This window comes from Pholcus phalangioides, unplaced genomic scaffold, assembly GCF_987345545.1.
Source record: "Pholcus phalangioides strain wild (caught in Gottingen) unplaced genomic scaffold, Ppha-v1.0 ptg000013l_1, whole genome shotgun sequence".
Taxonomy (NCBI): Eukaryota; Metazoa; Arthropoda; class Arachnida; order Araneae; family Pholcidae; genus Pholcus; species Pholcus phalangioides.
In genome coordinates, this window is record NW_028301606.1 from 10,317,033 (window position 1) to 10,341,977 (window position 24,945).

General features: G+C 31.2%; 1 protein-coding gene across 6 annotated transcripts in view; it reads right to left on the minus strand.

Annotated features, from left to right (window-relative positions):
• The window catches only part of LOC149078584 (uncharacterized), a 94,284-nt gene extending 69,901 nt beyond the window's left edge, over positions 1-24,383 (minus strand). For 5 of the 6 annotated variants that reach the window (XM_089240701.1, XM_089240699.1, XM_089240700.1 and 2 more), the window contains exons 1-12: positions 24,177-24,383; positions 22,479-22,598; positions 19,384-19,479; positions 18,034-18,120; positions 17,531-17,623; positions 15,931-16,092; positions 13,740-14,774; positions 10,229-11,643; positions 8,001-8,091; positions 3,773-3,988; positions 2,297-2,388; positions 725-775 (exon numbers count right to left, since the gene is read on the minus strand). In XM_089240701.1, the coding sequence (XP_089096827.1) occupies positions 725-775; positions 2,297-2,388; positions 3,773-3,988; positions 8,001-8,091; positions 10,229-11,643; positions 13,740-14,774; positions 15,931-16,092; positions 17,531-17,623; positions 18,034-18,120; positions 19,384-19,479; positions 22,479-22,598; positions 24,177-24,224 (3,506 nt within the window). In that variant the 5' untranslated portion in view covers positions 24,225-24,383. The remainder of the gene's footprint in view (positions 1-724; positions 776-2,296; positions 2,389-3,772; positions 3,989-8,000; positions 8,092-10,228; positions 11,644-13,739; positions 14,775-15,930; positions 16,093-17,530; positions 17,624-18,033; positions 18,121-19,383; positions 19,480-22,478; positions 22,599-24,176) is intronic. The other variant, XM_089240697.1, reaches the window with a different exon arrangement.
• Positions 24,384-24,945: the final 562 nt, after the last annotated feature.

Genomic DNA, 24,945 nt, shown 5'->3' on the forward strand with positions numbered 1-24,945 from the left:
GAAATCCTTTTTTTTTACTAAAAGTGAATAATTATGGAAATTTATATATTTCAATTTGAAAAACTCAAATTCTTCTGTTCTAAATTTTTTTTCCCTGCTTCTGTTACATTTTTCCAGGTAGAGATTACTGCAGTTGTTTTTCACACAAAAGATAACTTTTATTTGCGTTTATAAGTACTATATACAATATATAAATTTCATAGAATTTCCGAGTAAAAAATTGATAAAGATTATGCATTAAACACATGTATTGCTTATTTTACTCATGCAAATTTCGGAATGATATGCTAGATAGCAAATTCAAAGGGTAATACAAAGCTAAAATTTAGTTTTATTCTCAGACATAAAAAAAGATCACACAAGAAGAAAAAAACATGCATTCCTCACATTCTGCCAAAAAAACAAGAATTATTTTAAATATTATATAAAGCATACTATTGCTTCAATTGCCAAAACCTTTATGAGACAAAAATTTTGCAAAGTAAAAGCACGCGTGAAAAAAAGACAAGAAGTATGGCAAAACATGCATATATGTGTGGTAACAAGGTAGGAACACAGACATGCAAGACAACACAGTAAATAGCTTAAATATAATGTTTATAAAAAAACTATGTTAAAATGGATATTACATAACTATTAAAATAATTTATTTAAAAATTTTCTCCTTCATAATTATGACCTATTTCACCACCCATTTTTTTTAAATAAAAATCATAAAACTTACACCTGCCAAGAATGAATCTCAGTAGATGGTGGGCCTTTTACTGAGGAAGCCCTAAAAGCAAAAACAAAGTGAATGCTCAAAACAAAAAGATTTATTGAACTTAGTTTTGGAAAAAAAATTATTCGCTCTAAAATATCAGTTTGAATAAGACTAACCGCCAAATTTATCTAGAAAAATGAAACTGTTATTTTATGAACTGAAATTTTAACTTCTCGATAAAAGATGTTCTCTTGTTAGATAGCGGTGGTTTCTAACTTGTCACTCCCCAAGAGTATATACCATTCAGGGGTGCAAAAAAAAAAATCAGTAAAGCTATACGAAATACAAAATATTAGCTACAATACTATATTCTAGGGTATATTTAGGGGGTTCTGTATTGTATGTCTAGGGGTTTGCATGCCTTCTATGCATTTTTTGGAAGGTACTTGAAGAATGAAAGATCAAGAACTGGTTTCATAGTAATGGCGAGGGGGGGGGGTGATATCCCAATCACTGAAAGAACTAAAAATGGGCGAATCTATTTACATTATACTTCAGAAATTCAAATTTTATTGCTGCTCAAAACTTTTACAGTAATTTTTTTTTGCACGTCACTTACTATTTCAATTTTACCACTGATAGTGATATTTAAAAAATATCAGACTGACTAATACACGATTAATTGATGATTCAAAGCAATGTTATTGTTTCATATTACAGGAAATAACATATATATTTCTAAATATTGTTCAGAAACAAAAGTACAGTCATATAAATATGCATATAAGCTATAAATCACAACACATAACAGCCAAAAATCATGCAAAATATAATGAAGCAAAGAATTCACAGCCAAGCTGCAAAATTTCAAAGCTTCCTAATCAAAAGAAAACACACAAAAAATTGTCTATTGTTCATGTTGAAAAAAATATCAAATCCTTCTGAAGAAATTGTTCATTGTTGTTCTACAGTAAGATCAGTTCAGAAAAAAACACTTTAACTGTTACGAGTTTTTATTAAAATTTCTGTAATACCAAATAGAGGTAGTTGATTCAGCAAATTGAAAAGCTGGGCTATTTTGTTTTAATGTTTATGCAAAATCTTAGATCAATTGTATGATAGTTTGTGACCAAAAACATGTCAGAACTATAATTTAAATTTGTATTGATGAAACGTGGGGTGCACTTACGTGGGAAAAATACCAATTTTTTTTTTTTTTCAAAGATGAAGAGGTTCAAATTTTAAAAAATATGGGACATGTGTTTGCTTTTGTTATTCCCTAATACATGTTCAAAGGTGAAGCAAGACACTGTCTCTTAAAGAAAAGGAATAAGGTAAAACTACAACTATATAACTGTACATTAAAAAATTTTCTCAAAAATTCATTCTACTAAATACATCAGATATGATCTGAAAATGCATTTGATTTGACACACAAAACAAAATTTGATTTGCATGCGAATACATTAGAATTCATGCCAGTGATACCATGTGGTTCATGCACTTAAATATACATCATGCAAAATAAACTCAATGTGTATTAAATAAATAACAAATAAAAAAACCATTGGCTACATGGCAAAAAAAGAATACCTCGCTGGACTCTGAATAGCTGCATTTTCTTTTCCATCACTATATTTTGGTGCCTCAAGCTCAGCTCTTAATTTTAAATTACATTCCTCCAACTGTTTGAGGGAAAAAATATATATTTTAGGAGAAAAAAAGTGAAATTCAGTTTTTCAAGGAATCAAAACAATATGAAGCATTTGAATAATACAAATTTCAGAGAATGAAAACTTGAAATTAGTTTTCCCAAATATAAACAAAACAGTCACACATGTTCAAAGAAAATACAATTGCACAGCTACATAAAACTTCTTCCTTCAGGAGTTTTGACATAACTAAATTTACAAATGATTACTCAAACAACAGAGAAAATAGGTAAGTTGAATATTTTGAGTTTTGACCACATGAGCAGACCAAAATTGAAAGCAACTAGTCCACTTTGGAGAATACCAAAATGTGTGCATTGAATATAATATACATACAGTTGATACAAACGGTACAGCCTCTCTTCACGGGCCTAACCAAAGATTAAAGATCAACAAATGTATAGAAAATCTTGTTGAGCGATGGAGATTGAAACCAATGAAAAATTTAATACAGTCAAACCTCTTCAAGACAAACTCACTTGATACAAAGTTTCACTCCATATGAATTAAATACTTTTCTTGTTGGAATAATCAAATCATTGTTTTGTCAGTCAGCATGAGATATTTTCGTGTGTGTGAGCACATGTGCATGTGTTTCCGACTTAATGTTAAGAAGGTCGGACTATACTTAGGTACTATATATCAAATCTATTAGTGCTTCACAGAGAAATATTACATAATGCTCACATAATTGTAAATGCATACATTTAAATAATCTATTCAGATATTTGGTTAATAAATTGCAATTAAGAACTAAGCTATGATATTTTATAGAGTAAACATGGACTTTTTTACTATATTTTAAATTTACTATACACACAGTGTAGTAATAAAAGATTGCATACATCATGTAAATAACAGGGTTTTTTAAGTCCAGCTTAGGCAAAAATCTTGTTAAATGATTGAAGCGGGGGATTCTCAAGAGAGTTATAAAATAAAATAACTAGCCAACAAAATATATATATATATGTCATTTCTAAAAAGTATACAAAACATTTCCGAGACTAATTTTTTTTATAAAAATTCAGATCATTTTGGTATTACAGCCGAACCCTGATTTAATGAATCAGAAGAAAGCAACAATTTTATTTGTTAAATCAGGATCAAATTGATCAGAAGCATAAACACACTCGAAACTGCAAATTATAAAAGCCACTTACTTTGGGGGTTGCAGTTACAGTTTATTTCTAACAATTTGGAAAAAAAAACTAAAAACTTAAGTATAAAGTCAAGATGCATGGAAAAATGACTCTAGGACCATTGGTTCGCCAGTAAAATACTATACCCTCTGTTACCTATGCACACTGTATAACTAGTAACTAAATGGTTCATAATTTCAGCCAGAATGAAAACTTACCGCAGATAAATTTTCAGTTACAGTTTGAAGTTTGACTTCAAGCAGTTCATTTTGTTCTTTGTGTATTCTGATTTCTTGCATGAACTTTTCATTAACATCTTCCAATTCACTTTTGAGAAATTGTCGAAAATGTTCTGCCACAGAGCTGTCTTCCAAATTCACCCGACAGATCTCTATTTCTTTCTCATGCTTCTCTTTCAAGTCCTTGATTTCAGCCTTTTTCAAGAGAAGTTTTATTTATTAATTTAGATAATGTGATAATATAATAAAGTCAATGCATTCCATGAATTTGAAACACATTTCCTATACACCTAAAAAACAAAGTCAGTTAAATGTATATGCCTAACTTTCCAGAACAGACTCAATGCATTCAAAAACTACATTAAAAAATGAAATTACAAATATATTCTTCCACAATTGTCTATTGCTTAGAACTAAAACATTTAACCACATGAGTAGACCCAGCCAGCAACTCGGACCCTCATGATTAACATCAGAAAGACACCCTATTTAGGACATTAGGCTATTAAAAAAAATTCTTGAGTGGACTATGTAGCAAGCGATAACCTACTCCAAAACAATAAATATTGTATTTATTTTCTACTCTTCAATCGCCATTCTACTAATAAACAAATCAGGATACAATCAGCTACAATGATAAATTCTTCCACAATATTTTTTGAAAATCTTTATTTAGAAATATCTATACTGTAGTGTTAAACTGCTGCATTTTAATATAACAATAATTCTTTTACAAAAATAGTTTTCTTGGTCTGTAGAGTATCACTATATGGAGGTTTCACTGTATAACAAAATTTTACATTATATATATTATACAAGGTGAACTTGACTGAATCTGCCAAATAAAAGGGGGTAATAGATGAGCCCAAGTGGACCATAAAACACCATAGCAACCTTGTCCCATCTGTAACTGTTTTTGAGTTGGTGAATAATATTTTCACAACTGCTGTTCCTCTTTCAATTCTGTTTCCGATATTGAACTTAAACTCAATCTCCATCCACTCGCTACTCACCGACTTATCTCCCGCTTACCCATGCTTTATAAGATTACTCATGACCATCTAAATTTCGATACATATGATATTCTGACTAAGCCTTCCTAGAAATGTAAGGTGAGAATATTCTACGGAGAACAGAATATTCTGGGAATATTCCCCTGCATGTAAAACTTGAAGAATAATCGAGAATATTTATTTTTTACTAATTTTGTTTATATTATGGAATATAAATCAGTTTTCATTGCCGGCAACATTAAAAACAATAAATTTTCACAAAATCACAACCCAATGGCAACTTTTAGTTCAAGAATATTCTCTTGGTCATGATGAGAGGTTTTAGAGTTTTTAAGGACTTTTTAAGGAGTTTCAAGCAGTTTTTAAGGAGTCATGGCAAACTTCATAACTTTTACAGCAATAAAAAGGTTAATAAGTTTTATTAAGTTTCACAGCAAAAAAAAGGGGGCGGGGCACATATGAATTTTTTTTTTATTTGCCAAATTTTCTCTATTCTCAAAAATATAGACGTAGAAGTGGTTCAGAAATTACAACTTTTGATTTGTTACCCAGCATCATAAGAATTCATAAAATAATCAATCTGCATACATACTTTTCTGTTGTCACCAAAGTATTCTAAAACTCTGCAGTTTCGGTCAAAAATATAACTCATAACAGCATCACATAAATTATAAAAGTGATATTCATTCCCCTTCCCCCAATTATTCAAAATAAAAATCCACAGCTGACAAAGATTTTTCTTACAAAATGATATTTGCAGCAACTCTATTCATCTCTCGCTCAAAGTGGATCAACACATACACAAATTCTTTAAAATTAAGTTTTTGAATTTTCCTTCTTGTTTGAAAAATTGTTGCTAGAAATTGTTGCAAAATGAAAGAAAATTTCAGGACAGTCAACACGATGTTTGGCGATTTAGCACTCGTTATTTGGCGAAATTTACATAATACTCTCATAATTCGGCGGACTAGCTCTTATTCATGAAATGAATTTTTTTTTTCCACGAAACATCGGGATTTGACGCAATGGACAAAATCGAGAGCGGGGGAAGTAGACTTTTTTTTAGAAACAGCTGGAAGGATTTTTAAGGGGCCTTAAAAAGGAAATGAAAATTAATTACTCTTCAAGGAGTTTTTAAGCACCCTATGAACCCTGTAAATAACAGGAGAATATTCTCATCAAGAACTCATAAGAATATTCTCAAATTTTTTATAATAGTAGTCCTTCCAGAGAATATTCTCCGAAAGATTGTTCTCGAGAATTTTACATCTTTAAGCCTTCCTATGTTTCCAATAGACTTGACCACCCCAACAAATTAAAACCTATTTTTGCTTCTACAGACTGTTTTAAATACAGTTTCTTTCCTAATACCATAGTTGAATAGAACAAGCTTCCCTTCCTCTATTAACTCCATGATCTCAGATTTCTTGTCAAATGCTACGAAACATCTATGCGTAAATCCACAGCGTTCTATTGTATAGGCCTTTGAAAGGTCAACAATATTGCATAAATAAATAATAGATTATGGAAGAAAATGCTCAAATTCTTAAAAACTCGAATTTGTGAAGTTTCTGAAAGATTTACATGCATCACTGCAATCAGTATTAGTCTATGTAGACATTTTGGCAGATTTTGGCACCAATTCAATTTTGCATATTGTCAATCTCTAACAACTTGTAGCTTATCATTAAATTCAAATATCCTGATTGAGGTGCTGTTTGTTACCTTATAGGATTTTTCTGCAAAATCAAATTCTAACCAAAATTTATAATCGCCAATTCCAAATTTTCTTTGAATATCTACTTTAACCAATGCAATTTCAGTGATATATTGCAAACAAAAGCTAAATTCCTCCTGAACTAGAACACTGATATGATTTATTATATGCTCTTTTGAAAGCTGGTGCAATGGACAAGTATTTTATAAATTTGTATTTGTAAATTTGACTGCTTGTAACTAGAAGGGTGAGTATAAATTTTGGCAACAATGTGATTTTGCACTTCGCCAATCTTTCAGCGCTTTTAGCTAGCCATTTAATCCAGATATGCTGATGAAAATGGTGTCATTTTATAGGATTTTTTCTGTTTTTTTTTAATGTGCTTAGTTTGTATGTAAACTTTTCAGAAAATTAAAAAATTTGGGGTTTTCAGACTTTATATTAAGACTTTTTTTTTTTGATGGTCCATTATAAACCATAGCTCGAAAACAAGTATCTCTCACAATCATGTGTATACAGTACTCTCGACTATCCAGACTTCACACTATCCAGCCTAGTTAAATAATAATTCCCTGAGATAAAATGAGGCATAATTTACTTTGCCCAGGCATTCCAAGTGTTATGAATTTACATAATCATTTATCAATGAACAGTAAAATAAATTTCAATAATTTGTGTAAGAATTAGGTCTACATTAATATTTTGTTTATTTTAAAAGTTTTGGTATTCCTACTGAACAGCATCAGTGCTACAAAAGCACCCTAAAATCACTGGAATATCTTTGAGAAAAAAATTGGTGTTGAGTAGTGTAATCAATAGAAAAATCTGAGACCAAAAATTATTTTGAATATGTCAATTTATAACATAACAGGTTTGATTAAAAGTTTCTGATTGAATCATTATTTTACTGTTTCCACCAGTCACACCTCTGTCAAACTACCATTTTTAAATCCTTCATTGAAGCTTTTTAAGTGTAACAGTTTAGACATAAGTTCAACCCCCCCCCCCCCCACAAAAAACTATTCATCCAATCCAAACATAGAAAACATTTTCTATATTAGTTTTTCACAAAAGAAATCACATTTGTAACTATTGTGCGGTCGATAGTTACCACCCTGAATATACCAGTTCCAGATTGAAATATATACACTTGCTTTCATTCTTGACTACAGATCTTATTTGAGTAGCGTCCCTCTGGCTGTTATGACATCAAACCATTAAGTTGATCCTCAATAAATAATTTTAAATAAATCAACCTCACTTTTCCTTAAAAAATATTCAATGGCTGGTGTGAGAGAGAGTCAGTCATGGAAAGAATCATTTGATTTTCTGTTATTTGCTGTATGTTAAATATACAAGTGTTTTGGATTACGAACACGTTCATGGAACAAATTATGCTCCTAAACCAAAGTTCCACTTTGGTTCAGTATATATGATTACTTCATTTATTAAATTATAATATTACAATTACACTCACCTCATATTTCTGTGTTAAATTTTTAATTATTTCCTCAACATTTTGTACTTCTCTAATATCAGCAGCAGAGATAGCAATATCTGGGAGAGACCTGAAATCAAAAATACTGGAATACAAACTGAACTTCTCCTCTCTGAAATAATTTTAATAGATAATTAATCATAAAAATTATAGATATTATACAAGACAGCATAAACTGCAGATGTAACACAGGATTTTATGGGATGGCTCATCAAAAAGAACAATGGGGAAAAAGAAATTGTAGGCTGTGCCATAGAAACGACAGCAGGTTTTGGTGTGAAGACATGTTTTTGTGTCTTGGGTCCCATGGTGGGTACCAACATAATGAAATTGGTATCATTGGATTGTCTCAGAAATGTCTATCAGACCACACCAATGTCATCTATTTGCGCAAATTTCTCAAGGTGTATCGTAAAACAATTTCATTATGACGCGGGCCACGAATCTGGTGCCTAGACAAAAGAGAAGTTACAACCAGAGTGGTATCATCGGATTTGTCTCAAAAATGCCTATCAGACTACACCATTGGCTACTATCTGCATCACAAAAATAGCATAAAACACTTTTATTACAAAAGAAGGCTGCAAGTCCATTGCTCAGACCAGAAGAGGTATTGAAACCAGAGTGGTATCATTGGATTTGTGTTAACGAGATCTACCCAAAGATATCAAAAACTGATATACTCTGAATACTTCCTAAGATATCAGCCTTTAACGTATTTCATTTAAGAACATTTTGTGAATGCACCCAGTATCATCAGATGATTTTTTTTTTTTATTCAAATTCAAATTTCCTTTATTTAAGATTTTTAAACACAGTTACAAAACATTTAGGGGCTAAGCAAGCTTGTGAGCCCACCAAACAATATCTGATACATATCTGTCGGCATAAATAATAACGAGAGAAAAAAAGAAAAAAAAACACACATGCATATAGCACCAAGAAATAAGTGGCAACAGGAATGGAATTCATAAACAAAAAATTTTGGCATTTAACAGCATATGCAAGATAAAAGAAGATCATGATAAAAAAAGATGTACACGAAGATTGTTCTTTTATTAACTGAGGAAGTAAATTAAATATTTTGGGAGCTAAATAAAGGGAAAAAATTTGGAAACGAGTTTTATTTGGCCTTGGTACCTGTATAATATGACTTCTAAATTGCATTCCAGACTTATGTAATTTCAGATTGAGATAGCCACTTCTTTTATAAAACATTTTTAAACTTTTATAAATGTACAGATGTTGCAGAGGGAGTAGCTTTAATTGATTGAAAAGTGGAAATGTATGCGTGAGTCAATTTTTACTCAGAATGATACAGATGAAGGACTTCTGTGTGACAAAAAGTGAAGAAAGATTGCTGAAGTATGTCCCACCCCAACATGTAATGCCGTAACTCAATCTAGATTCTACTAACGCAAAATAAAGAAGTTTTAAAATGGATTGGAAACATTTATTCCTGATAAAATAAAATTTCCTAATGTTCCAATTTAATTCTACACTCAAATAATTAATATGTGTTTTCCAGGATAGTTTTTTGAATCTAAAAAAATCCCTAAATACTTAAAGGTGTCTACTCTATTTACAACTGTGCACATACAATCCGAGATACAGCCATCTGTCACACTATGATATTTTAGGACACCAAAATCATCGAAAGTACCAGAACCAAATAATATATATTTAGTTTTATCTGTATTTAATTTTAAATTATTATTTCTAAACCAGATATTTATTGAGTTAAGATCATTTTGCATGTTATTCCTCAAGTTAATTGAAGAGCTTTCAGAGTAACAAAGAGCTAAATCATCAGCAAAAGCAGTGATTTTTCCTTTCAAATTAAAGTTACACAGATCATTTATATATATTAGGAATAAAATAGGTCCAAGTACTGATCCTTGAGGTACACCAGATGTAATTTGTCTATTAGAACTCAAAACGGAATTTACTTTCACACTTTGAACTCTGTTAGTAAGATATGTTTTGAAAAATTTAAGTGGCAAACCCCGAATTCCTGCATATTCTAGTTTGGTTAGAAGAATACTATGATTAACGGTATTTGAAAGATGTATTCATGTCAAAAATTTCTGAGAAAAAAGGGATGGTGAGACAAATAAGTTTGGAAGACTTTGGTTCAGCCTAGCCTATAATTTCATTAAACAACTGAAAATTACTACTCATTGTATTATATTAATATACTTTCATACCTGGAGTCTAAGTCTTCGTCATTCATCAGTGTCATGGCTGCATATTTCTGTTCAAAGAAAGCATCCACACTTTCCTGAATTTTCTTGCCAATGCAACTGAAAGTTTCAAAAACACCTGTGCTGTCAAAACTTGTATCCACTGACTGATTTTCTTCCAATTTCTCTACCTCTTCAGCAATTTTCGAATGAATATGGCTGTACAGATCTTTTAAAATACGCTGATTTTTCTTAATAACTTTTTCCAAAAAGTTTTTGTTTTGATCCATTAACAGGCATTTTTCCTCCAAAAGACTTTGAATCTTCTTTTGTAATGAATCCTTCTCTGTGGAATGTTGCATTTCCATCAGTCTCACCGTTTCATCGCAGCATTGTTTCAGCTCTTTTTTTTCATTATCACATACTTTCTGCATTTGATCTTTAACCATATCCACTTCTCTACTGATTGATTTCTTCAGCTCAGTTATTTCGCCGTCTTTTGCCACTAAAACTGCTTCACTGCTCTCTTCTAATGATTTCTGCATGTTCATCAATTTCTGTTCGTATTCTTGTACCAAATCTCCAAGTTTGTTTTGGAGTTGACGCTCCACCAAAATTTTTTCATCAAACATTTGAACATATTTTTCCTCTTCTATCTTAGCCTTTTCTAAGGCACACTTTAAATCATTTTCAAGCGTTGAAACTTTTAGCACCAGCTGTTTTTCTTTATCACGACTGATTTCTAGTTCTTGTCGAAGAAGTTTCGCTAGATTACTTTGGGAGTTTTCAAAGTCTTCAGTGATTAATTTCTTTTCCTTCAAAAATTTTTCCTCTACAAGTTTGAACTTCGAATTGAATTCTTGTTCCATATCAAAAAACTCTTTTTCAAATTTGGAATGTTGTTCAGCATAAAAGTCTTTGGATGTTTGAAACTCTCTTTCTAACACTATTATTTTATTCTGCAGTTCTTCTTTCTCTTTCAACAAATTACTTTCTTTCTGCTTTTCTTTTTCTACATTCATCTTATAGAGCTCAAATCCTGAGATCTGGACTTCTAGTTCAACAATTTTCTTTTGCAGATTAGAAACGGTATCACTAAATTGATTCGTGATTGTGGCTTTTATATTCTGAATTTCATCCTTGTGAGATAACTCAAGTTCTTCAATATATTTTTCATCATTGCAATGAATACAACGATTTTTCCCAATTTCTGTACTCAGTTTATAGGAAGTATTAGTCTGGTCCTTTGGTCCAATACTTTTGTCATCACTATATCCATCAATTGGATCATAATCAAAAATATTTTCTTCACATAGCGTTCTGTTATGAGTATCATCAAGTGATGCAAGACTTGCACATGATGGTATTTCTTCTTTTGATATGTTGAAGCTTTCAGAAACACACTGGGAAGTAACCAAATTTTGTAGTCCCCGATTCTCCTTCAATAAAAAAATTAAAGAAAAAACTGCAATATATATATGTATAGTAGTAAGAAAATAACAGACAAAAACTTATTCAGGATTGAAATAATGAAATTGGAAAACCTCAACAATAACACAAAATTTTATGATCCTGTGTGCAATCAACAGATTCAAATTTTGCTATATGATTGAGAAAAATCATCATCATATGGTCTGCATATGCATATAAGCCATGTGTGAAAATTTTATTCATCCAATAATGAAAGTATTAACAATAGAATTAGAAGAATTTCCATTCCTCCAAGAATTGCCAAGCAGTCAAAATGATTACTATTGTAAAAATAATGATACAGCTGTAAATGCGGATTTATTTGTGTGCCATAAGAACTAGGGTTGCGTGTCTTGAAACATTAATATTATTGAGGAATGGGGGGGGGGGGGCCTCCAACCTGTGAAGAAATATTATTTTTATATTTTGTAAATCCATAGTGTGTATTTGTTATTCATTGATTTCATAATTTTGGAATGTAAGTTGCTGCACGACAACAGACACCCCCTCTTACTCAGAGGTTTTGATAAGACAAAGCACTGAAGGGTTACTAGGAATGCCAGACTTCACCAATATAAATAATTTGATAAAGCACCTGGGGGGGGGGGGTACGTGCATTGCTTTGCATGTTCATGAATTACTGAGGGCATGCTTCACACAAATCCTTGCCAAGTGACTTGTTTTTTTAAAGCTCTGCCACCTATGTCTCCTTCACTCCGCCCTAATTCCAGCTAGGGCAGTCAAGAGATTTTAAGTTTGAAGCTAAATGAAACAATTTTGTATCACTGAATACCTGGCACGGATCCGGAGACAGGTGATGGGGAGGTATAGTTCGCTACCCAGTAGAGCCTAAATAATATGTAAAATAATGGCTCTGTCAGATAAAATACAGAATCTAAGCTATACAACTTTTCCCCCCCCCCCCCACTTAGTCGAGCCTTGAACACATCAACCTGTAGTCACAAAATGCATGGTCAAGAATAAAATGAGATTACCCTCCTTGACTTTACTACCGAGAACATTCTGGCATATTTGTGTCTTATTTTCGACCAACTACTTGTAAGACAAAACATAGATTTTAAAAAATATGGTAGAATGCATTGAAAAAAACACCCTGAATGTTTGTTTACATCTCAAATGTAACCAAACATAAATGATTCTATACCCTATTTTAAAAAAGAATAAAGAATAACTTTATTTTCTAAAAAATGCATAAACAGTGTTTCAAAATCTAGTAAAGCAACAAAATTTCCAAGTGTTGTAAAAATGACCAGTTGCTAATGTTAGGTAAAGGTAATTTTCCATGATCAATGCAATGGCTTGGATTTTTTTTTTTGGGGGGGGGGGGGTGATAAAAGTACAAAAAATGGTTAGATTGACAGTTCTGCAATTCTAGTGTTAAAGAAAGGAAGGTATGGTTCATCACATTTTTATAGAAAAAAAATACTCCTCTACTCACATCTATAATTATGGTTGAACATCAAGAATTATTGTGCACAAACTAATTTTTCAAATATTTATTTAAATTTTAACCTCGAAGGGGGGAAAAAGGTGCAGATACGATGGCATGTAATCCATATTAAAACATTCCAATGTTTTTTTTAGCAGATTATGCAGGGAAAATATGAAACTATTTTTTTCAACAAAATCTTTCATCGATCTATCTGACAAAGTAAGGAAAAAAAACATAGCAGTATAAAAAATGCATAAGTTTAATGTCAATGTTTATTCACCTTTCTGCAATAAAATTTTCCTTACCAATTTGTCTTGCGTTCCTCTATTTTATAAAAATTAACATTTTTTACAATGTTCTTTTTTCTAGAAAATACCGTCATTGATCAAAATAACAAAAAAAAATTGTATCTAATTTTTACAATTGTAACTGCCAAAAAGCTATTTCTCTATAATTTTACTTTTTTTTCATTTGAAATTTAAGAAAAAGAGCTTGAATGAAAGGGAGAGGGATACAATATTTCATCAACTGAACACCACACAAGTATTCAAAAAGTATCACCAACAAAACAGTACATGCATGCATAGAAAAACCACATGAATCTATGCTTACCAACTTCGAGAGCCTCTGAAGACTTGTTTCCAAACTAGTCTTCTCCTTCATGTAGATTTTGTACATGACTTTCAAATCGCTAGCACTTTTAAAATCTTCTAAATGTATTGGAGGAGCATTGTCCAATTCAATGGTGTCAGTGAGTGATGTGTGCTTTACTGACCTATCCACTACTTTCATTTCTTCAATATTTCCTTTATGAAAACTCTCTTCTAACCAGGAACAACAAATTCTGGCTTCCTCTTGCAAAAATTCCTTCAGAGAGAATAAGCTCCTGCATACATTATCTCCACCTCTTTCTAGTTCAATGGAATCGTAAGAACTGCCATCTTGCTGCAATACTGTTTGTTTATTCTCCATAGAGGATGTGGTGCCATTACCACTTAATACAGACTTAGATTGATTTTTAACAGGATATTGCGGAAAATAAGATACACTCAAGTCAGCTGGCTCTGGAGCAGAAACTTCTGTTGTAATGAATGACATTGACTGTTCATGACTAGATATATCAATTTTAGATGAAAGCATTTTTAACTGCTCAGGAGCTGACAAAAATGTTTCAAGCAATTTGGCGATAGAATTCATGCATACCAGCCTCTTGAAAATGCTATTAAATGAGCCATGATGAATATTACAGTTTATGTCACAAGGTTCAGTTCTACTATAATTGTGGGATGATTGGGTTACACCATCATCTTCATGGAGGTACCCTTGCTCTAGTCTCAGCCTTAGTTTATTCCTTTCTTCGATTAACGTGTGCAAATGAAGAAAAAATGTCTTTTCTGCATCAGGTAGACTTTCAGTCTTTGCACAGTGAGAGAAGAAATTCTGAAGTTTAACTTCCCATGATTCTGAGGTATCACACAATTCATTGCTTCCACTTTCAAATATTTGAAGGAAAGCATGGAAGGCACATTTTTCATCACTTTGGCATTTCGAGCATATGCTCATGGACTCTGATGGACAAGATGTGGAAGTCTGTGTACTTCTGTTCAGACCCTTTTCATCTTTGTTATAGAAAACTCTACCTTTCACCTGAAGGAGTAATAAAGTTCACACAAAAACAGTGACAAACAGGGAACAAACATGAAACAAAGGAGCAAAAACTATTGTTTTTACTGAATAATCATAATTAATGTCATAAAACAAATAATAAAAAGAGTTGTGCCACACTGTATGTTACAGAATACAATCCATTACAGTAAAACCTGTTTCAGATGAACACCGTATGAAAAGTAAACGCATGTCAAAATGATCAGTAAACATGTCTTGAAAGGAACCAAAAGATAGCCTGTCTCATGATTAGTGTTTTGATGAGCACTATTAGGCCTATGAAATAAAACTCGGTTTAAATCCAAATATTATTTAAGTCTCGAAGTTCTGTTCCATGCAGATTTCACTGCACTAAACCAAGTCAATATTTTGCATCACAGATATTTAGTTTTTGAAAATCATGATTAAAATCCAGGATTATTTATTTACTCCTCGTACAGCAGACCTACATAGATTAACTAAAGTATCATGTTTTTCTGAAACTTACAAGTTCCTCAGGAATTGTTTGACCTATCAGAGCCAAGTTTTGCATTTACAGTAAAAATCCTATAAAACAATATCACACTCTAGTCTCCATGCACTTTTCATAGTGTTAATACTCTTTTTTGTAATGATAACAAAACGTTTCTCTGGCCCCTTGAGTATCGTTATAAAGACATTTTATTGTATAATAAAGAAGTTCTGAATCAAACGAATGACTTTGCCAGTCATGATTTTTGTTGCAGTCATTACTATTTCTCAAACTTGTGACCCCCACTGCCCTCTTCATTCAACATAGCCTCTAGACTGAGATGTTTGTTCCTCCCCGACTGAATTTTTCATGGGTCCTTCTATGGTGAATTTATAGCATGAAAAAATAATAAAAATTGTCCTGAGCAAGTTAGCCCCCCCCCCCCACACACACACACAACACCCCCTACTGCAGCCTGAATGATTTACATTGTATTCTCTATTGATAATAAGATGTTTAGCTCTCTATCACAATTAAAAAAATAAAATTAAAAAATTTACAAGCATCCATAATTAACCTTTATCCACCAGATCAAAGTAATGTTGAGTTAAATGATGGGGTGTACAGTTGAGTAAGAATATACATAACATTAGTATAAAATAATTTATGAAATTTAGTCTTTTTTACTTTTTGAATTTTTTGTTTGATATCTTCTACATCAGATACCAGTGATGCCATCTCTTCCTCATTTCCTTTCACAATAGGCATGTTGTACGCCGATTCTAGTTTAGCACACAATTTATTTATCACATTTTGCATGTAAGCTTTTGATTTCTGTAACTCTTCAATCTGTCAATCGGATGATAACAAAAGAAAATTATTGAAAATATAATCATACATCCAATTGTATCAATAAAAAAATTGAGCTTTATTTTTCCATTATTTTTAAATTTAAAGCATAATAGAGTAATTTATATGGAAAAAAATACAGTCAAACCTCGTTAATGAGTCACTCTCGGGAGAGCAAAAATATGATTTAGTAAGCGGAGTGACTCGTTAAACAGAGTAAGCCATAGCTGTGCTAGTTCCTGCCTCGGGACAATTGGGACTTCTAAAAAGCGACCCGGTAAGCGGAGTGACGTATTAACCGGGTGACGCACTAACGAGGTTTGACTGTATATAAATAAAGCAGTATGTAAAACCTTGTAACGAAAGACTCTTGTATCATACACAATAACATCATTCAGTGTATTAATCATTCTGAAAGATATCAAATTCACCTTCTCAAGCTGGATATAATTTTTTTTTTAATTTATTTGGCTAAAATATACCATAAAATACACATATCTTTGAAGCATAGTTATGCAATATAGAACCTAGTTTATCCAACCTTCATTCATCTGGAACTCTATTAACCAGATGTCAGTTTCCTCAGTAATAATTTATTTGCACAGTAGTGAGAAATTTATCACAAAAATAAGAATTTCTTTTAATGATGTAAATGAAAGTGAAAAAACTACACAAGCACAAATAAGTAACACGTATACTTTTTTGGGGATAATGCTTTTGAGGAATTGCTTGTTATTAGCAGCAAGAATATCAAGACTATTGACAAATAACCTTGTTAGAATAACTTCAAAGTACAGCTATAAAGAAAAGGCTAATAAAATTGTCTATGTATCTGTTGAATGTATACTCCATTATACTGTAATTTTCTACATCTATCCAAGTAAAAGGTTGATTTTAATACTCTGCAGATGATCTAAAGATACTGCCGATACACAATGATTTTCTTTATTTTAAAACTAAGCAAAACAAATTGGAATTCAAAATTACGTCTATAATTTTTGCTCATACTCTGTAACCTTTCTCCCAAAACAAGTTGAAAGAAATGGTGTGTGTATATATATATATATATATATATATATATATATATATCACTAAAATTTAATTAGATTTCATCCATTTACCCTCACTTCCCAGCGAAAAATTGGAAAAGAAGAAATGGTTCAAATCCACAAATGCGGACTATAAAACAGTACATGAAATATATTACTTCACCAAGTATTTTATTTCTTACTAGAAATACAGTGGCACAAGCTGCTATGCAAGTGAAATTACAGAAATGAATTAATATGATACTTGGCCTACAGATAGATGCATATTAGATCATCTGGGTGTTTTGATACACCAATGTAGGCTCATCTCAATTTGGTCGAATAATCTAAGTTATACCGTACTTGCATTTGAAAATTGATTCAAGGAAAATATACTAAGTGGAACTTACTTTTTCAGCATAAGATAGCAAAATACCATTTTCTATATCTGGAAAAGCATTAGAATTATAATTTGTAGAATTGAAATCGGAGTCATTCTCTCCCTGAAAAAAAAAAAAAATTTAAATAATTATTTAATTCACAAAAATACAAATCACATTTGAAATTTCACTTCAGAATGGTTATTGATACTTCTTGACAAATAAAAATTGCTCAACCACCATGTGCATTAAACATTATTTTCTAGCAAAATAAAAAAATTATGAAGTTTATTTTTATTTTCTGGTTTTTATTAAAAAATTCTAATACTTTGTTATTTGATATTAAATGCAATCAAATTGCATGATTTTTTTAAACGTGTTATAGGTATCTAGAGGGGAAAAGGGGGCCACAAATTTGTTGCTCTTAAGACTGAATGAATGTATCAAAATCTGACAAAACATATTCATTTAATTTTTTAAAAGTGATCATATACAAGGTACCAAGTGAACTATGAAACTCTTAACAACTATACCATGCTTAATTGAGCTAGGAAAGCCCCAATGTCATCCATAGATACATCTACATGTTGTTCAGTTGCCTCTTGAAATCTATCTTCCTCCTTAAAATTAAAAAAAAAAATCCATTAAATCATATCATACGTTCAATAGATATATATTTCTTGCTTTAAGAGATAAACTAACTTATGCCAATCAATCTTGGTAAGTTGGATTAATTCAACTATATTTATCAACAATCAACATTTCCCAAATGAGTTTGATATATTTAATGAATATCATTAAATATTTTTAAAGCATTTTCTACATAATTTCCAAAATGTAGTTCTTAAATACCATGATTAATGTATCTTATCTATTTTTAAAACTTGTGATAAAACAGTAATTTGTAGATTTATTTATTTTTTTACCCCTCTTCATATTCAAAGGCTTTCCTTTACATGATAATAAGACAGTTTATGGTTGTTTTGACTTCATTCAATTTAGAGTTTTGTCACTTCTACTGACTACAACTACTTAGCCATAGTGCATCTCATAAACATTCTTCCAGGAAATTTCTAACAAACTGATATATGCCAGAACATGTTTACTGAGTGTATATGTGTGGCTCTAACGCATTTATGTTGTCAACATCATGCATGTTTACAGTGGCACAAATGGCCACCTTTCCTAGTTAGGGGCTATTTGAATGGCCCATTTACGTTTAAAGTCATTGCCAAATGGCTGGACTAGTAGAAAAACTGGCAGAAATCCAAGAGTGCACAATAACCATGCTAAACACTCTCCAACTCCAGATTAACCAAAAGTCCATAAAGCCATGGAATGGATTTAATGGTGGCTTTTATGATGGAATTAAGTAGTGAGAAGATAACTGAGAATTTTAATTGTTTTGAGAGTACAAAATTCTATGCAAAAGTATTTAAAGAGAACCAGCAGCAATCAGCCAAAAATGAATTTCACTATTCATATCTGGTTCAATGGCTAATATTGAAAAGATGTGATTTTTGATACAGATAAAGTGTGGTAATGTTTCATAACTTATTACCTATTTGTGTTCCTTTATAACATCTTGTTATAATGGCAATTTTTCCAATGTGTGATTGTGAGTTCTCACTATAATAAACTCTTACTAAACATACAAATAAAAGAAAACACCCTCTAATTAGACTATTTTAAAACCCATAAGTTTTTGAATGAGCAAATATGAAATCAATTATAATATATAAAAATAATAATATATATAAATAATAAATGCTAATGACCAAGTTCTTCATTAGCATTTTTAAAACAGATGCCATAAAGAAACAAGAATTCAATCAAATAAATTTTCATTAATAAGACTATTAAAATTTAGAAAAAATAAAAACCTTCTTGGAGCACATTAGCTCTTCATTCTCTGAAGTTTGATGAAAGCAACCAGATTCCTCATCTTCAGTAATTTGCTGGTCGAATATGTCCTGATCCTGAAAACATTTCAAAAAGAATACGTATTAGCTGTTGATATATTCTATAAGATGATATAGCTGATAATACACATGAAAATAGCATAGTGCAATATTTAATAGTATGGATTTTTTACATAATGCATGTTAATTTTTTTTTCAAAAAAAATTTGAGAGAAATCATGGATCAGTGAAATTAGATGTGAAGTGAGAACGTAGAAAATATATATAGAATATACTCGGAGAACGAGAATATTCTCCTGGATGTAAAAATTGGAGAATAATTGAGAATATTCATTTTTCTTATAAAAAATAAAATTTTTTTTACTAATTTTGTTTATATTAATCAGTTTTCATTGCCTGAAACATTTAAAACAAAGCAATTTTTAGCATAATCACCCCCCCCCCTTCCCAATGACAACTTTTAGCTTGAGAATACTCTCAGAATATTAAAGAGGGTCATAACGAGAAGTTTTAAAAGTTTGGTTATGAAAATTTTAGAAACCTAAAAAATTATTTCAAAGTTAAATAAATTTTCAGAAATAGATTCAAAACAAAAAATTTAACCAATTTTATTGATAAAGCTATTCTTGCATAATCACCTTCATTCTATGAAGATACAGAACTGTTGTTTCCTTCAATGTACATACACTTGAATTCTGTATCACTCATATTTCTTTAAAAGTTGAGCAATTTAGCCATGTTGGTTTAATTTTCTTGCTTTCAAACTTTAATATTGTGGGCTACAAACTTCAATATTTCCATCTTCTTGACGGGAAGAAAGATGGGGACAGAGAATATTCTCTCGAAGGACTACAATTATAAATTACTAGAGAATATTTTTATCGAAAATAACAAGAATTATTCTCAAGTTATTTTCAAAGATTTATTATAGTACATGTTATTACAAATATTCTTCAGAATACTCTTTGGAAGGACTTCTATAACTGAAGAATATTATCAGAGGAAAATATTCAAGAATATTCTCTGGTAGAACTATTATTAATAACTTGAGAATAACTTTTTTTTTATTGTAAACAAATACACACACACATGCACAAATACTAGACAATCACAAATGAAAAGGAATACAAAAGAAAAAGACATACACATATAACAAATATACACTATGTGGCCCTCAAGGGACATCAAGTCCTTCCAGGAAGCCAAAATTTATATTACATTGTTTCACCGCCACTGTGAGCCGCCAAGTACACCGTATAATTATTGAAAAATAACATATATGAAAAATTCAAGACACGATGTATAACAATTCAATGTAAAATGACGTCAGATTTAGTGAAATTTAAACAAGATAATTTGTATATCTTCCGGGTACAATATTAATAGACCTAATAATATATAATTTTAAGCAGTAATATGTAAAAAAAAATATTGTTAATTTTATATTTATCTAGTTTTCCTATGAACAGTTTCAGAACATATAATTTTGGATGCTTTTTGTATATATGTAAATTTCATATTTATGGTTAGCATTATTGGTAGTTGGTTTTTTTTGACTGAAACGAATTCATTAATTTAAGCGCAGTAATATAAAAATATTTTGAAAGAGATGTTTTTTTGTTTTCGGCACTTCATACTCATGTGAGTCTAGTTGCTGTTCTATGTTTTTCTCTGAAGCCAATTTTTATTTTTCGTTGCAAAGTTTATCATTTGGTAAATATATAATTTTCTAATGTCTAGTGTGTGACAGTTAATTTTTCTATTGTTTTCAGTATAGGCTTGTGTTAGCATATTTCTTACCTTGTTATATGTGTTACTTAGTTTCATAACATTACAATGTTATTCTCCACCCCAAGCACATAAACCGTAAGTTATAATTACGGAATATCATTTACTATGCGTAAATGACATCTTTCAAAAAATTTTCTCCTATCAAATACTTGAACTTGTATAAAAGAGCTGTGTAAAATCAATTTTTTTTTTGTCATTTTATCACAGTGAATGTTCTATTTCAAGTCATCCTGTATTGTTACCCCTAAGTATTAGTATTCATGCACTCTTTGGATTTAATAAGAATATATCCCCAGTAATTTATAAAAGTAGTTCTTCCAAAGAATATTTTTAAGGATATTATATATAACTCTATTATAAATAACAGGAGAATATTCTCATTAAGAATTTATAAGAATATTCTTAAGTTATTTATAATAATAGTCCTTCCAGAGAGTATTCTAATGAAGATTATTCTCGAAAACTTTGCATCTCTAAGTGAAATACAGTAGAACCTTGTGTATATGCACATCTCAGTTATATGACTTCCACATTACACGATGATGGCTTTGATAACATTTAGTTCCTATACATTTTAATGATAAAATATTACATTTATTAGATGTAAAACTTTCATTATTTGACGTTTTACTGGAACTTAAACTACAAATCTTTTAAAAAATAACATTTATATTCATGAAATGCATATAAGATGTAGACAGTGAAAACCCATTGCTGAAACCATTCTTTTTTCATTTCGTCACCGCAAAAATATGAAGTTAATTCGGACTCAACAACCTTTCAAGTTACATAAACACAGAATTTTGGAGTTCTTATTTCTTGCTTGTAGCTTGTTTGTATTTTATTCATTAATGCTGAATTAAATTTGAAAGATTAGGTAAAAAAAATAAGTAGGTGATATGAAAATATATTCTTAATAACCAACAAGATTTCTTTTAATTGATAAACAGTCAGTTAATTTAAATCAAAAACTTCAATTTTTTAATTATTTTTTTTTTTAAATCATGATTTTTTTTTTTCATACCCTGCTTTTTTTCTTGACAAAAACTCTAATTTTCCCAAGAACTGTACAAGAAATTTTGGAATTTAAAAGTTTTTAAAATCATAAATGAAAATCAGACACTTGACATGCAGTTGAAAAGAGGCTATTTTTTTATGATAAAGGTTGACAGTTAATTAAAAAAAACTTTTGATGAATAATTTTGAGAACGTCATTCTTATGAGAATGCTTCAGATGAAATTCTGTACTCAAAGATTTAACTTACATTGGTACTGCAGACAGTTAATGGAGAAACTGATGTTGTCAGCGAAAGCGAATCTGAAGATACTGTCTCCGATTTCTCTGATGAACTTTTCTTCTTTTTTTTCTTTCTGGACCGTTCAAGCTATAGAAATGAGATATAGAACTCCCATTAACAAAACAAACAGCAACCATTGGAGAAGTACCAAAAGTATGCTGGAATTTCGGCATTTTATGTATGAAAATTTTTTTCTCTAACATAAAAACGAATAACTAATCCACTCCATTGGAAAAATACTATATCTTTTAGTCTAACATTATTTTACAACCAGTTAAAACAATTCCACGTATTTTTCTACTCTACCATATCTGCCAACTTTGGCAAATGAAAATTAGAGAGAATTTTGTGCTGATACAAATTGCATACAAAAATAAATATAAAAGGAAATTTTAAAATACATTGAAGGGATTTTCCATAAATAAAAATAAAATTATAGGGATTTTTTTCCCTTTGCAAAAACATGATTCCTGCGAAGCCCTCGCCAGTTAGCTCCAAGTTGTCAACCAGTAGGTTAAATTGCCTGCTTCTATAATACATAAGGCATAATAAAATTATAAATATAATAATGAAGTCTTTGTCTAATTACCCAGTAGGTAAAATTACCTTTCATTGCCACTCTCACACCAAATCACTCCAACAAAAATATTGCGATTGGGTCTGATAAGAGACATACAGACTTAACGGGACAGATAGTCATATGATATACACTTCATCTCACCTAGTTCAGATATAGAAAGGCTGAATTGACAATGGCTGTTTGGTGAATTTTGGCTTCACCCTCCTGAAATGATATATATTTTTATGATTTAACACAATGGCGACAATTTACATTAATCCTGCGACATCATTCCGGGGATAAAAAATTAAAACAAGTATTTTTTTCCGACTAAATTCTTTGTCCACCGAAAGTACAGAATTTTTACAATCACTGTCGAAATTTTAGAGTTTTTCCTATTTTTCGGGAGTCCAGGAAATGGAGTAGAAATCAGAGAATTGGCAGCTGTGTTTTCTCATGGGACTGGTAGAACCAAAATTGCAGGACAGAACCAGTCCACCCTCCAGCTCTATTGAGGTTATATTTGTAAAAAACCCAAGTTGAATCTAACGTCAAATTTTCAAACAAAACTTCCAGGCGAATACTCAGTGAACAACAGATATCAAATTATCATGATAAATACAGTAATTTGGTACCTGTCTAATCATCCAGGAAGAATATAGCTAATTGGATGTCATACCTCTCAAACATATGGTGAAGTTTGTCAGTTTAATGTGGCAATCCCTAAAGGTGATATCGCTCCTTAGGGGGGGGGGGGAGCTGATAAAACCAAGCAGCGAGGACGGTAATAAAAAGCTGCAAATTCAACATGGGTTTGTTTAGCAAGGGGGTGTGGGGGTTGATTTTTTTCCCCTTCTTAGAAGTGTAGGGGATACGAGTCAAGTAAATTAAACAGGTTTAAGGTTCCATAAACGCGCTTAAGAGTAAAAATTAAAAACGCGATCATTTACGGCGTAACAGTCTATTAATAATCAAATGCTTAAATGATTAATAATGAATCTACCTACTTGTATTCACGGCTCGAAAATAATATAAAGCAAGTTATTATAATCCAAGCAATAAGACAAATTAAAAAATTATAATTTGCGAGACGGTCATCTTCTCACCAATTTTTGGCCGGTTTCTATCTTCTTCTGTCTTGTAATTTCATCCATTTCCTATGTTAGAAACATCTCATCCCTTTTCTTTCCAACCAAAATAATAATTTCTAGGACAACGTTTCTCACAAACATTAGATTTTTACGGTTCAGTTATTTTATGATCGATGAGAGGAGCTTCCAAGCATCTACGTGGGGTGTCAGAATGGAATGAACGAGGGATGAGAAAAAAAAATTTTTTACTCTATTTCCGTTTATTTTTTTCATTAAAACATTGATTTTTTTTTTTTTTCGTTCATTGACTTTTAACAAAATTTTGTCATATTGTGTGGATTTATGTAAGTAAAAATCATATAAGGGATCATTCAAGTATTACGTCGTCATCGATGGGGGTGTGGGGGAGTTTCCGATTTGCTGACTTTTGATTACAAGGGGGGGGGGGAGTTAGATGATGCTTACGTCATCAACTACCCGTTATAAAAATATGAAATATTCTTAATGGCGTCTTGCTCGGTGCGACAAAAACTAGAAAAGCCTTCCGATAGTTTGTGGGAACCTCAAACAACATTCTTCCTATTGATAAGTGCTCTATAGGGCCTCTTTAGTGATTGAATGTCCGAAATGTCCCGAGCCGCTTAAGTGCTCTGCAACTGCGTCACGTATCATTCAAGTGATCCGTAATTATGCCGCGGAAAACTCAAGTGGGTCGGTGCCATGGGCGAGATACGTCAAAGGTGGAGTCGACTGATCTAAGACGACTTCATATACTTCAGCGTAT